Source organism: Loxodonta africana, chromosome 20 (assembly GCF_030014295.1).
Source record: "Loxodonta africana isolate mLoxAfr1 chromosome 20, mLoxAfr1.hap2, whole genome shotgun sequence".
Taxonomy (NCBI): Eukaryota; Metazoa; Chordata; class Mammalia; order Proboscidea; family Elephantidae; genus Loxodonta; species Loxodonta africana.
The window spans coordinates 11,217,595-11,231,624 of NC_087361.1; the positions used below are offsets into that span (position 1 = coordinate 11,217,595).

Here is a 14,030-nt window from a genome sequence, read left to right on the forward strand (position 1 = left end):
CCTTTCTCTCAGCGGATCTCGGTGCTATGTCTTCCAATACGCTGTGTCTTAACAAGGAAGCTTAGCACTGAGAGGACAGACTTCACTCAGCTTTCATCTAGCTTCAGAGATCGATGTCCTTTCCCTGATGTGTAAGAATGGCTTCTTTTAGGTGAAATCCTTCCCAACATTCATGAAAGGAGGGATAAGAAGATATTGAGAATAGGAAAGAGAAATATCTTTAAAAAAAAAAAAATCAGGTCAATGTTTTAAAGATATTTGTTTTCGATTATTTTATTAAACAATCATCTCTTACATGTCATCAGACCTTACCCCTGAAGTGCCAAAAACAGTTTGAGGTATTAAAACTGAAGGAATATTTGCACATATTTTGTAAGGTTTTCACACTACAGTAACTGAAATATTCAGCATAACTAAATTCTACTTATAACTGCAGATTTAAAAGAAGAAAACTACACAAAATAAACCTGGCTTGTTTCATTATAGTTCTGGTTCCCCCATTATGATGAAGGGGAAGCAAAAAATAATTTGAAACTTAAGTTGCTCGTAAAATATGTCTTTACTCAGAAAGTGAAGTATATCCCCAAAACATCAAAATCAAACTGGCTTCAATGATATGAATTAAGTTCTGACTTAGTCCTTGGATCAATGGCAATTCATTCAAAATATCTGAAATAGATTAACTGGATTATTTTAATATTATCCACATACTTATAAGGTCACATAAGTAGCATGCTGCATTTTTTTTCCTCCCCCATAGGATTTTTTTCTCTTTTAGTTAGACAGTAAATTTTCAAGCAAATAAAAATTGTAGAATGGTCTCTTCAAAGTCATTTTTAAATAACAGAGAGAAGAATAAACTGATTCCCTGAATGACTTACGCTTTTTCTATATTAAAGAAATTTTCCAGTAAGTTTCTGGATCCCATTTCAGTTTGGCTGTGTTTATACCTTGAAATAGTAGGTTGAGGCAATTATCCTCATAATATACACACTTCCTCCTGAAATATTCAGGTAAACTGAAGAAAAGGTTTTTTTTATTTGATGATTAATTTAATTATTAAATTCAGAGTGTAACTACTTCATTTGAAATAAATCTCAAATTGTATAGCGATTTGCATGCGGTGGGTAAATTTAGTCCTTTAAGATAGGTCACAAACGTTGACTAGAAATTAGTTTTTATGGCAACTTTGATAGTTAATATGGCACTTCTAGAGCTCTACATGCTAAGTTTTGGAGTTTGTCACTGAATTGTTTTATCTATTCAATTGTGTGTATGGTTTGGCTTGAACACAGGGAAAGTTCGAAGATCTGTGTGTGTGTGTGTGTGTGTGTGTGTGTTTTTAAGAACATGGACTGGTTAAAACTTGGCTTGTTTTGTTTTTGCAAAACCGATAAAGGATCAAAACTTCTTGAAGTTTACTATTAGAGGAAAACACTATTTATTACATGACTATTATGACACCTTAGATTTCCTCTTTGTTCTAAGGGCAAAAGGAAACAAGAGGTTGTTAAAAACCCACATAGGCACACTGTGCCCAGGTGGGGGTGGCAACGTCCTCTCCCACAATCACGGTTTGTTTTCCAGGTACTGATTAAGAATAATCTTTGCACAGTCGCCTCCCTGCTGGAAGCACAGCTGTGACAGCAACTGAATTGTTTACCTGGGAGGAGAGTTAACATGTGTTGATGTTTTCACATGAATCAGAAGGAGAAAGTTGATTACAGCCATTTTTATCCAAATGAATAATGATTTAGGGTTCATTTGGGCACTGTGGTTAAGAGCTTGGCTGTTAACCAAAAGGTTGGCAGTTTGAATCCACCAGCCGTTCCTTGGAAACCCTATGAGGCAGTTCTACTCTGTCCTATAGGGTCCCTATGAGTCAGAATTGACTTTACGGCAATGGGTTTAAATTTTTTTTTTTTCTGGTTTTAGTATCCCTTGGAAGTTAACAACCATTTCTGCTATTTGCTACCCAAATGGATGTTCCAGGTTAAAATACATTTCCCAAGAGTTTCTTTTAAAATGAATGTCATCAGACATGGAAATCAGCCAAAAATATAAGAGGTCACAGAGTAATTAAATCTCAGGTGTCCAAATTGACCAATCCAATTAAAACAAATCCCGAAGCTGGAATTAGCTGGTAGAAAACAAAAAGCAACCTTTATTTTAGGACAACGTGTGCAAATCTAAATGTCATCACACTGGGCTTTAATTCTTCGGGAAAAAAATGCAACAATTTTTTTCTAAGCCCACCTTTTATCTCCATAGCCAACAATCAAAAGAAAATTCAAATAAAAGGAAATATGACTGATCCTGTAAGACCTAAGTCCTGAATACTTTTTTGTTTATAGTTAGTATACCCATCTGGTGCCATACAAATAGGGTTGACCCCAGACACAAATGGCAATAGCAGTATTATCAGAATTCTCTATCATCAGCTGATGAGCTACACCGTTACAGCTAACAAGCCTACACATAACAAGTGCTGGCTGGCATTCAGTTCAGATGGAAGACTGACTGAGTCACACACATATAGTCAGTGAAGGCTGCTTCTGAGAGCAAGGACCTGTCATAGTCATTCAAAAACTGGGTTTCTTATGCCATTCAACACCAAACTGGTGGGTTCCTTCCTGTGTAGAAGGGCCAGTGAGCAAAGGAGAAGAAAAAAGCTCATGACTCCCAGGATGACCATGCCTGATATCAGTGCACTGGTGATGGAGTTCAGCTGGAAAGGAGGTTGACCCAGCGAACCTGCAAATAATAGAACACACAAGAGTTGCAAAGGTCCAATATAAAACTTCTCTCCCTTTACCTCAATATATACCTGCAAAATATCTGCCATCAGCATCGTATAGAATAAATCACGACAATGTATTATGGTACAATCTATTTGACTGCAATTCAACTGAATACCAAAAGGATTGCATGGTTTAGAGCCCTGGTACCCCAAGCATAGTTTAAAAAAAAAAAAATCATCTGTAGAATGCTATAAAATTGACCAACAGACCACATGTGAATTAAAAACTTGTCAGCCAACTATTATTTAAAATACACCCAATGAGTAATACCAGGGCTCATTACATATACTTGATTAGTTTTATAACTGATCCTCAAAATGTACTTAAAATGAAGAGAACATCATATTATTTTAATGATAATATGTTATTTATCTTACCAAGCTGTGAATTGTTGGTTGGCGTCTCTTCTGGGGGAAAAAAGCAGAAAAAGAAAAGTGACATTGTTTCTCCAAACATTTATCTTTGTTTATTCTGACTACTTAATTACATTTTACCTACACCCTCCCACCACTCCTCCCACAATGTCCCAGGGCTTTGAACTGGTTCAAACCAGTGCAGTCATGGTCAATGAAGCAAAACTGAAACAGACCTGAATTTTCACAATTTGGGTGACCCGGAACCATAACCAGATAGGAAAAGACCCTGGAATGGGAGACTCAGAAGAGGCATAGTAAGCCCTTTTGGGAGCCTGATACAGGAGATTGGATTATTGCCAGGACTGTAGAAAGTAGCACACATTCAAAGCAGTGGTGGTCAGCCATCATCTTTGAGTGACACACTCCTATTTCCAACTCTGCTCAAAATCCAGGGGGCAAGAGATTTGGTTGCTATGCAACACATATGTTGCCCTTGTTTTCTGAGAGGGAGGTTAGGTTTCTAGCAGGGCTTCGACCCATCATTTTTCCTGTTCTGGTTCACCCAAAATTTAAAAATTCAGGTCTGTCCCAGTTTTGCTTCCTTGGCCATGACTGAACTGGGAAAAACTAGTTCAAACCCTGCAATATTGACAGAGAAGGCAATAATGAAAGTCCTCTTATACCACACTGCTTTCCCATTCACTATTATGCATGTCCTAGGTTTCATTCCCCTGCCATTATCCCGGGGATACAAACAGAATCTCAAAATTTACTGTGCTGTATTCTTCCTTGCCAACTTTGCTTCATCATTGTCTCTCTAGTCAGGTTAGTGAGGGAGTAATTGTTAACAGCTATTACATTTTTTATGGCCCTATAACATGCCATTTGTTATTCTGTTACAGAGAAATATTCATTATTTAGTCCCACTTTATTTTAAGTGTTGCCAATTTGCCCATCCTAGTCTGCAAAAACATCATTTTAAGTTCCAAGACGGTGAATTCACACTTAACTAAATGAAAGGAAAACATGACTCACGAGCTTGAGTTGTAGTTTTATTGTCTGTTAAGGAAAAATTAAAGCTGTTGATTTTTCACATTTTCCCAGCAACATAAAAATGGATGCAATGAACATGCTCATTTGGTTTCCCAAATTTTGTTGCCCATTTTATAAGCATGTAGCTATTAACCCTTTGGTTTGTACAACTAGTGGATTTCATATTTTTATATTTATGTTTTAATATATGAGTGTGAATTTTGCTGGCTATTTTTTTATTTGAATCATAAAATGTGCAGAGTTGACCAAGTTGGTTCTGGAATATAAATATTTTTATAATTAATGTGTGTGTAATACTGTACAGTTTACAAAGTGCTCTTTCATATACGATGACATTTAATCCTCATAATAGCCATATAGTTTAAATATTATTGCTACCCCCATTTTACAAGTGAAGAAATTTCTAACGTCACAGCCTCCATGATACTGGAAACATACACTTAGATCAAAGCTTAGTTCCAGAGTCCCTTTTCTAAAAGAATATAAGCTCCACAAGTATGGAAAATATTTCTGATTACAGAGGTGAATAATATCTCAAGCTATGAAAATTCACGATTAATATTTGAAACAACTGATGGGAGAACCTAGTGAGATATTTATAAAACATCTGGTGCCATTTTGTTCCTGATATATGTGTCTTGGCAGAAATGCTGGTTCTGTCTGCTGTCTGACCCTGAAATATAATGCAAAAAATTGGTAAAGCACTCATTCAAAGAATTACATAGAATGGTGCAATGCATTGCTACAGGACAAAAAGAAAAATAACACAAATTATTATTACGGAACATCCTTAGGAACGTCCTGACCCCCAATCACCATCACTTTACAAAGAAACTTTCTTCTCATGGAAAAACAGATGAAAAGAATAGATGGTGACCAACTCATCCAAAAGGTCTATGTTCTTTTCCAAGACAGGCTTTCTCACTGGAACATGGGAGGAGAACATGTAGTGCTCTAAAATTCCTTTTTAAAAGTGACTCTTCATTTAGAAAGAACACTTACTCACTTAAAAACAGAACAGAAAGTAATAAGGAAAAAATACTATGACTGGATGTCCCCACTATTTTCTGCATCCTGAGAATAATCAAAGAAATGAGTCACCTCTCCCCCCCCCCCAAAAAAAACACTTCTCTGTAGGAGACAAAACAACCCTGCTAAAGTATGGAAAATGTCAAATGAGTCATAGCAGCTCCAAGCCCAGGACATTAAAAAAATGGTACTGTCCTACCTTTGGTGGATGGCTGATATCAAAGTGGGTAATATCTGAATATTATTTGGAATTGTATTTGATGAAGGATAAAGGTAGAGAGAAAAACTTTATCTGGTTGCTGTTTCTGGTATCTTGCCACTTTCATATTATTGTGATAAAGGGTTAAACTAACCACAGCAGGCCATAACCAACAAAGGCCAACTTGTTTGTCAGAAACTATATGACTTCAAACAATAAGAAACTACATAAAAGGGGAAGAACAGAGGACTCTAACCTGTTCAATGGATCGTGGACATGTGTACCAAAACTAAATAATTTATCCCAGGAAGCGAGTTAAAGATTTACCCAGTATCACAGGTGTCCTACATAACAAATAAAGAAAACTATCATATGACAGACCAAGGACACCTGAGCCAAGAAACCAAATTGTTAGAGAAGAAAAACAAGAAAAGATCACCCAGTTATGATCTTACTTCTTTAAACATTTGGAGTCTTAAGTAATTTACACATAGGTACATGCTCCAATGATTGTAAAGGGAATGTTGAAAAATCCTTACTTATAATGAATCAGCACCCGTCAAAACTGTATAAAAAGCACTTACAGAGAGGCAGGGCCAAGATGGCAGAATAGACAGACGCTTCTGGTGAGCCCTCTTACAACAAAGACCCTAAAAACCAAGTGAAACGAGTATATTTAAGAAAAGCTAGGAGCCCTGAACATCAAAGGCAAGGTTAGAAAACAAACTGAGGGGTGGTGGAGGAAGGGACAGTTCAGAAGCGGAGAGGGGTTACCAGACCTGAATCACCGGGAGCCCTCAGGCACCATTCCTGGGAGTGGCTGCAGCGGGCTGGTACCAGCATTCAGCTACAGTTTCCTCAGGGAAAACCAGCCAGCCACACTGCCTACTCACACCTCCAGAACCAGAGAAGAACAGTGCTCTTGGCAAAAGCAAAGTACTTGGGTATATTTTACCACACCCCACCCCCATCCACCGCTCCCAGGCCAGCTTCAGTGGATGATTTCCCTGTGTCTGAGATAGACCCTGTCGAGCACCTAGAGCCATCCTCCCCGCCTTGGAGGAGGGATAAATTTGCAATTGGGGGGAAAAGATAATTTGCCAGCTCTTTTACTAACTAGGGGAGCTCAAGACAGAAAGTGGCTCCTGTCCAGGCATAAACAGTCCATGAACTTTGAGTACTTTCAGCTCCGCATGGACATGTGTGGGGCTATTTCAGAAGAATAGGCCCTTGTTGGCAGACTACAACCGTTTCAGCTGTATGGTGGAGATGTGGGTGTTTGATGTTTGATGTTGATTTCCCTGTTAAACAGGGTCTTCACCTACCCACATCTGGGGCCTAAGGACTGGTGGCTCCACTCAGGTCACCCAGCCAACTGCGAAAGGGGTCCAAAGATAACTGGTACCTCCCAGTCCTTATAACCAAAAACATTGGGTGCCCATGGTCAGTCTGCAGAACCCACCCACCTGTATGCTCTAGGGAACAGGGACATGCTTTCCTCAGAGACACTTGGGGGATGATTCTCAGCCCCCTGCCTTGTTCAGAGCATGACACCCTGATGCAACCAGATACCGGTACCTACATCAATCACCCCTGCCCCTCTAAGACTGTAGGACAGAGCCTGTACCACACACTTGATGATCAACTACTGGACACCTGGGCTAATTCATACGAGAAAAGTGAATGGACTCCTAGACTAATATACCTGGTAACAGCTCTAGCTATCTGAGAACAGAACGTCAGAGCTCCAGAGGCAAAAATAATCAAGGTAGCTCACTCAAGCAACCCATTTAGGCATATCAAAACAAAACAAAGCAAGAAGCTACAACACAATAAAAAAAAAAAATAAGCATACATAAAATAAACTAATACGATAACTTATAAATGGCTCACAGACAGCAGTCAATATCAAGTCACATAAAGAAACAGACCACAATCCCCTCAACAAGCTCTCAGAACAAAGAATCAAAGGATCTTCTAGATGAAAGTGCCTTCCTGGAATTACCAGAGGCAGAATACAAAAGATTAATATGCAGAACCTTTCAAGACATCAGAAAGGAGATCAGGCAATACACAGAACAAGCCAAGGAATACACATATAAAGCAGCTTGAAGAAATTAAGAGATTTAATAAGCTGGAAATTTAATAAGCTGGAAAAATCCATAGACAGAGAGCAATCAGAAATTCAGAAGATTAACAATAAAATTACAGAAGTAGACAACTCAATAGAAAGTCAGAGAAGCAGAATTGAGCCAGTGGAAGGCAGAATTTCTGAAATTGAAGATAAAGCAATTGGCATCGACATATTTGAACTAAAATCAGATAAAAGAATTTAAAAAACAGAAAAACCTTAAGAATCATATAGGACTCTATCAAGAGAAATAACCTACAAGTGATTGGAGTACCAGAACAGGGAGAGGTAACAGAAAATACAGAGAGAACTGTTGAAAATTTGTTGGCAGAAAACTTCCCTGATATTGTGAAAGATGGGAAGATATCTATCCAAGATGCCTATCGAACTCCACATAAGGTAGATGTTAAAAGAAAGTCACCAAGACATACTATAATCAAGCTTGCCAAAACCAAAGATAAGTAGAGAATTTTAAGAGCAGCTAGGGATAAATGAAAAGTCACCTACAAAGAAAAGTCAATAAGAATAAGCTTGGACTACTCGGAAGAAACCATGCAGGCAAGAAGACAATGGGATAACTTATTTAAAAAAAAGAAGGAAAAAAATTGCCTGCCAAGAATCATATATCCAGCAAGCCCAAACCCAGTGCCGTCGAGTCCAGCAAAACTGTCTCATAAATATGAAGGTGACATTAGGACATTGCCAGATAAACAGAAGTTTAGGAAATTCATAAAAACCAAACCAAAACTACAAGAAATACTAAAGGGAGTTCTTTGGTTAGAAAATTAATAATATCAGCTATCAACCCAAGACTAGAACACTGGGCAGAGCAAACAGATGTCAACCCAGACAGGGAAATCACAAAAATATATCAAGATAAAAAAACACTCAAAACAGGGAAACAGTGATGTTATTATGTGAAAGAATACAACATTAAAACAAAAAAGAGGGACTAAGATATGTAGTCATAGATCTTCCAAAATGGAGAGGAAGACAAGGCGATACAAAGAAAGAAAAGTTAGGTTTAAATTTAGAAAAATGGGGGTAAATAACAAGGTAACCACAAAGGAGACAAACTATCCTACACATCAAAATAAAATACAGGAAAAAAATAGAGATTCAGCAGAAAAAAAATCAACAACAATGAATATGAGGAAAGGACAATATATAAAGATAATATACTCAGCACATAAAATTAAGTAGGAAAAAGAAACTGTCAACAACACACAAAAAAAGACATCAAGTGATAGCACTAAATTCATACCTATCCATAATTATGCTGAATGTAAACAGACTAACTGCATCAATAAAGAGACAGAGAGTGGCAGAATGGATTAAAAAATATGATCGGTCTGTATGCTGCTTACAAGAGGCACGCCTTAGAGACACAAACTAAAGCTCAATGGATGGAAAAAAATATATCAAGCAAACAGCAATCAAAAAAAAAAGCAGGAGTGGCAATATTTATTCCTGAAAAAATAAACTTTAAACTTAAATCCATCATAAAGGATAGGGAAGGACATTACATAATGATTAAAGGGACGATATACCAAGAAGATATAACCACATTAAATATTTATGCATCCAATGACAGGGCTGCAAGATACATAAACTCTATCAGCATTGGAAAGTGAGATGGACAGCTCCACAGTAATAGTAGGAAACTTCAACACACCACTTTCGGTGAAGGACAGGACATCCAGAATGAAGCTCAATAAAGACATGGACAATTAAATGCCACAATCAACCAACTTAACCTCATAGACATATTCAGAACACTCCACCCATCAGCAGCCAAGTGTACTTTCTTTTTTAGTGCACATGGAACATTCTCTAGAATATACCACATACTAGGTCATAAAGCAAGCCTTAGCAGAATCCAAAGCACTGAAATATTACAAAGCATCTTCTCTGACCATACGGCCACAAAAGTAGAAATCAATCACAGAAAAAGCAAGGAAAAGAAATCAAACACTTGAAAACTGAACAATATCCTGCTCAAAAAAGATTGGAGTATAGAAGACATTAAGGATGGAATAAAGAAATTCATAGAATCCAATGAGAACGAAAACATTTACTATCAGAACCTTTGGGATACAGAGAAAGCAGTGCTAAGAGGTCAATTTATATCAAGAAATGCACACATCCAAAAAGTAGAAAGGGTCAAAATCAAGGAATTATCCCTACAACTTGAACAAATAGAAAGAGAGCAACAAAAGAAACCCTCAGGCACCAGAAGAAAACAAATAATAAAAATTAGAGCAGAACTAAATGAAATACAAAACAGAAAAACAATTGAAAGAATTAACAAGACCAAAAACTGGTTCTTTGAAAAAATCAGCAAAATTGATAAACCAATGACAAACCTGACAAAAGAAAAACAGGAGAGGAAGCAAATAACCCGAATAAGAAATGAGATGGGTGATATTACAACAGAACCAACTGAAAGTAAAAGAATCATATCAGATTATTATGAAAATTGTACTCTTACAAATTTGAAAACCTAGAAGAAATGGATGAATTCCTAGAAACACACTGCCTACCTAAACTAACAGAAACAGAGGTAGAACAACTAAATAGACCCATAATGAAAGAAGAGATTGAAAGGGTAATTAAAAAAACTCCGAACAAAAAGAAGCCCTCACCTGGATGGCTTCACTGCAGAGTTCCACAAACTTTTAGAAAAGACTTAATACCACTACTACTAAAGGTATGTTAGAGCATAGAAAAGGACAGAATACTCCCAAACTCATTCTATGAAGCCAGCATATCCCTGATACCGAAACCAGCTAAAGACACCACAAAAAAAGGAAAATTACAGACGTATATCCCTCACGAACTTAAATACAAAAATCCTCAACAAAATTCTAGCCAATAGAATTCAACAACATATCAAAAAAATAATTCATCATGACCAATTGGGATTCATACTAGGTATGCAGGGATGGTTCAACATTAGAAAAACAATTAATGTAATCCATCATATAAATAAAAGAAAAGACAAGGATCACATGATTTTATCAATTGATGCAGAAAAGGTATTCAACAAAGTTCAACACCCATTCATGATAAAAACTCTCAGCAAAACAGGAATAGAAGGAAAATTCCTCAACATAATAAAGGGCTTTTATACAAAGCCAACAGCCAACATCATCCTAAATGGAGAGAGCCTGAAAGCATTCCGCATGAGATCAGAAACCAGACAAGGATGTCCTTTATCACCAGTCTTATTCAACACTGTGCTGGAGGTCCTAGCCAGAGCAATTAGGTTAGATAAAGAAATAAAAGGCATACAGATTGGCAAGGAAGAAGTAAAAGTATCTCTATTTGCAGACGACATGTCCTTATACACAGAAAATCCTAAGGAATCCTCAAGAAAACTACTGAAACTAATAGAAGAGTTCAGCAGAGTATCAGGATACAAGATAAACATACAAAAATCAGCTGGATCCCTCTACATCAACAAAAAGAACATCGAAGAGGATATCACTAAATCAATGCCATTTACAGTAGCCCCAAGAAGATAAAATACTTAGGAATAAATCTTACCAGAGATATAAAAGACTTATAAAGAAAACTACAAAACAGTTCTACAAGAAACCAAGAGACCTACGTAAGTGGAAAAACATACCTTGCTCATGAATAGGAAGATATAACATTGTAAAAATGTCTATTCTACCAAACGAGATCTATAGGTTTAACGCAATTCTGATCCAAATTCCAACAACATTTTTTAATGAGATGGAGAAACAAATCACCAACTTCATACAGAAGGGAAAGAGGCCCTGGGTAAGTAAAGCATTACTAAATAAGATGAACAAAGTGGGAGGCCTCACTCTACCTGATTTTAGAACCTATTACACTGCCATGGTAGTCAAAACAGCCTGGTACTGGTACAACTACAGATACATAGACCAATGGAGCAGAATTGAGAATCCAGACATAAATCCATCCACATATGAGCAGTTGATATTTGACAAAGGCCCCAAAGCACTTAAATGGGAAAAAAAAAAAAAAAACAGTCTTTTTAACAACTGATGCTGGCATAACTGGATATCCATCGGCAAAAGCTTGCAACAAGACCCACACCGCACACCATGCACAGAAATGAACTCAAAATGGATCAACGACCTAAGTATAAAATCTAAAACAGTAAAAATCATAGAAGAAAAAATAGGGACAACATTAGGAGCCCTAATACATGGCATAAACAGTATACAAAACATTACTAACAATGCAGAAGAAAAAGTAGATAACTGGGAGCGCCTAAAAATTAAACACCTATGCTCGTCCAAAGACTTCAGCAAAAGAGTAAAAAGATTACCTACAGACTGGGAAAAAGTTTTTAGCTATGACGTTTCTGATCAGTACCTGATCTCTTAAATCTACATAATACTACAAAAACTCAACTACAAAAAGACAAATAACCCATTTAAAAAATGGGCAAAAGATATAAACAGACACTTCACTAAAGAAGACATTCAGGTAGCTAACAGATACATGAGGAAATGCTCATGGTCATTAGCCATTAGAGAAATGCAAATCAAAACTACAATGAGATTCCATCTCACTCCAACAACAACAAAAAAAGGCTGGCATTAATCCAAAAAACACAAAATAATCAATGTTGGAGAGGTTGTGGAGCGAGTGGAACACTTATACACTGCTGGTGGAAATGTAAAATGGACAGCCACTTTGGAAATCGATTTGGTACTTCCTTAAAAAGCTAGAAATAGGACTACCATATGATTCAGCAATCCCACTCTTTGGAATATATCCTAGAGAAATAAGAGCCTTTACACGAACAGATATATGCACACCCATGTTCATTGTAGCCTGTTTACAATAGCAAAAAGATGGAAGCAAGCAAGGTGCCCATCAATGGATGAATGGATAAATAAATTATGGTATATTCACACAATGGAATACTACACATCAGTAAAGAACAGTGATGAATCTGTGAAACATTTCATAAAATGGAGGAACCTGGAAGGCATTATGCTGAGTGAAATTAGTCAGTTGCAAAAGGACAAACATTGTATAAGGCCACTATTATAAGAACTCGAGAACTAGTTTAGACAGAGAAGAAAATATTCTTTGATGGTTACGAGAGAGGGGAGGGAGGGTAGGAGAGGAGTATTCACTAATTAGATAGTGGTTTTTTTTAAGAACTATTTTAGGTGAAGGGAAAGACAACATACAATACAGGCAAGGTCAGCACAAATGGACTAAACCAAAAGCAAAGAAGTTTCCTGAATAAACTGAATGCTTCGAAGGCCAGCGTAGCAGAGGTGGGGATTTGGGGACCATGGTTTCAGGGGACATCTAAGTCAATTGGCATAATAAAATTTATTAAGAAAACATTCTGCATCCCACTTTGGAGAGTGAAGTCTGGGGTCTTAAATGTTAGCAAGCAGCCATCTAAGATGCATCAATTGGTCTCAGCCTACTTGGACCAAAGGAGAATGAAGAACACCAAAGACACAAGGTAATTATGAGCCCAAGAGACAGAAAGGGCCACATAAACAAGAGACTACATCAGCCTGAGACCAGAAGAACTAGATGGTGCCCAGCTCAACCAATGACTGCCCTGGCAGGAAACACAACAGAGAGCCTCTGAGGGAGTAGGAGAGCAGTGGGATGCAGACCCCAAATTCTCATAAAAAGACCAGATTTAATGGTCTGACTGAGATTAGAAAGACCCCAGTGGTGATGGCCCCCAGACCTTCAGTTGGCCCAGAATCGGAACCATTCCCAAATCCAACTCTTCAGACAGGGATTGGACTGGACAATGGGATGGAGAGGGATGCTGGTGAGGATTGAGCTTCTTGGATCAGGTGGACACTTGAGACTATGTTGGCATGTTCTGTCTGGAGGAGAGATGAGAGGGTAGAGGGGGTTAGAAGCTGGCAGAATGGACAGGAAAAAAGAGAGTGGAGGGAGAGAGCGGGCTGTGTCATTGGGGGAGAGCAATTGGGAGTATGTAGTAAGGTGTATATAGGTTTTGTGTGAGAGACTGACTTGATTTGTGAACTTTCACTTAAAGCACAATAAATTTTTTTTTTAATTAAAAAAGAAAAAGCACTTATAGATTGTGCTTCTTTGGATTTTGTTCTCTTTATAGCCTGAGCGCTTGCGGCCAGTTTCCCATTTTTGTTTTCTGATATGTCACAATAAAAATCTCTTTGTTGTAGAAGGCTTTGGTAAAAGATGTTTCATTACAACAATTGAAATTAAAAAAAAAAAAAAACCAAAGCACTGTCTAGCCTAGAAAAGGGAGGTAGACATTTTCCAGGTATTTGTCACCACACACTTCTGTTTTTCCCTCACATCCACTTGCTCTCAACATACGCATCATGTGCTAGAAGAAGCAAACGAAGTCTTCTGGAATCAGAGGAAGAACAGATTGGAATACTATACTTGGTGGGCGTCTTAGTTATCAGTTCAGCCCATGACAGTGG

The 14,030-nt window shown here is 37.5% G+C and overlaps 1 protein-coding gene across 1 annotated transcript in view; it reads right to left on the reverse strand.

The window, feature by feature from the left end:
* Positions 1-206: 206 nt before the first annotated feature.
* Positions 207-14,030, reverse strand: part of ZPLD1 (zona pellucida like domain containing 1) — a 49,202-nt gene continuing 35,378 nt past the window's right edge. Inside the window, exons 9-10 of the mRNA XM_003418970.4 lie at positions 3,179-3,208; positions 207-2,754 (exon numbers count right to left, since the gene is read on the reverse strand). Of these exons, the coding sequence (XP_003419018.3) occupies positions 2,579-2,754; positions 3,179-3,208 (206 nt within the window). The 3' untranslated portion in view covers positions 207-2,578. The remainder of the gene's footprint in view (positions 2,755-3,178; positions 3,209-14,030) is intronic.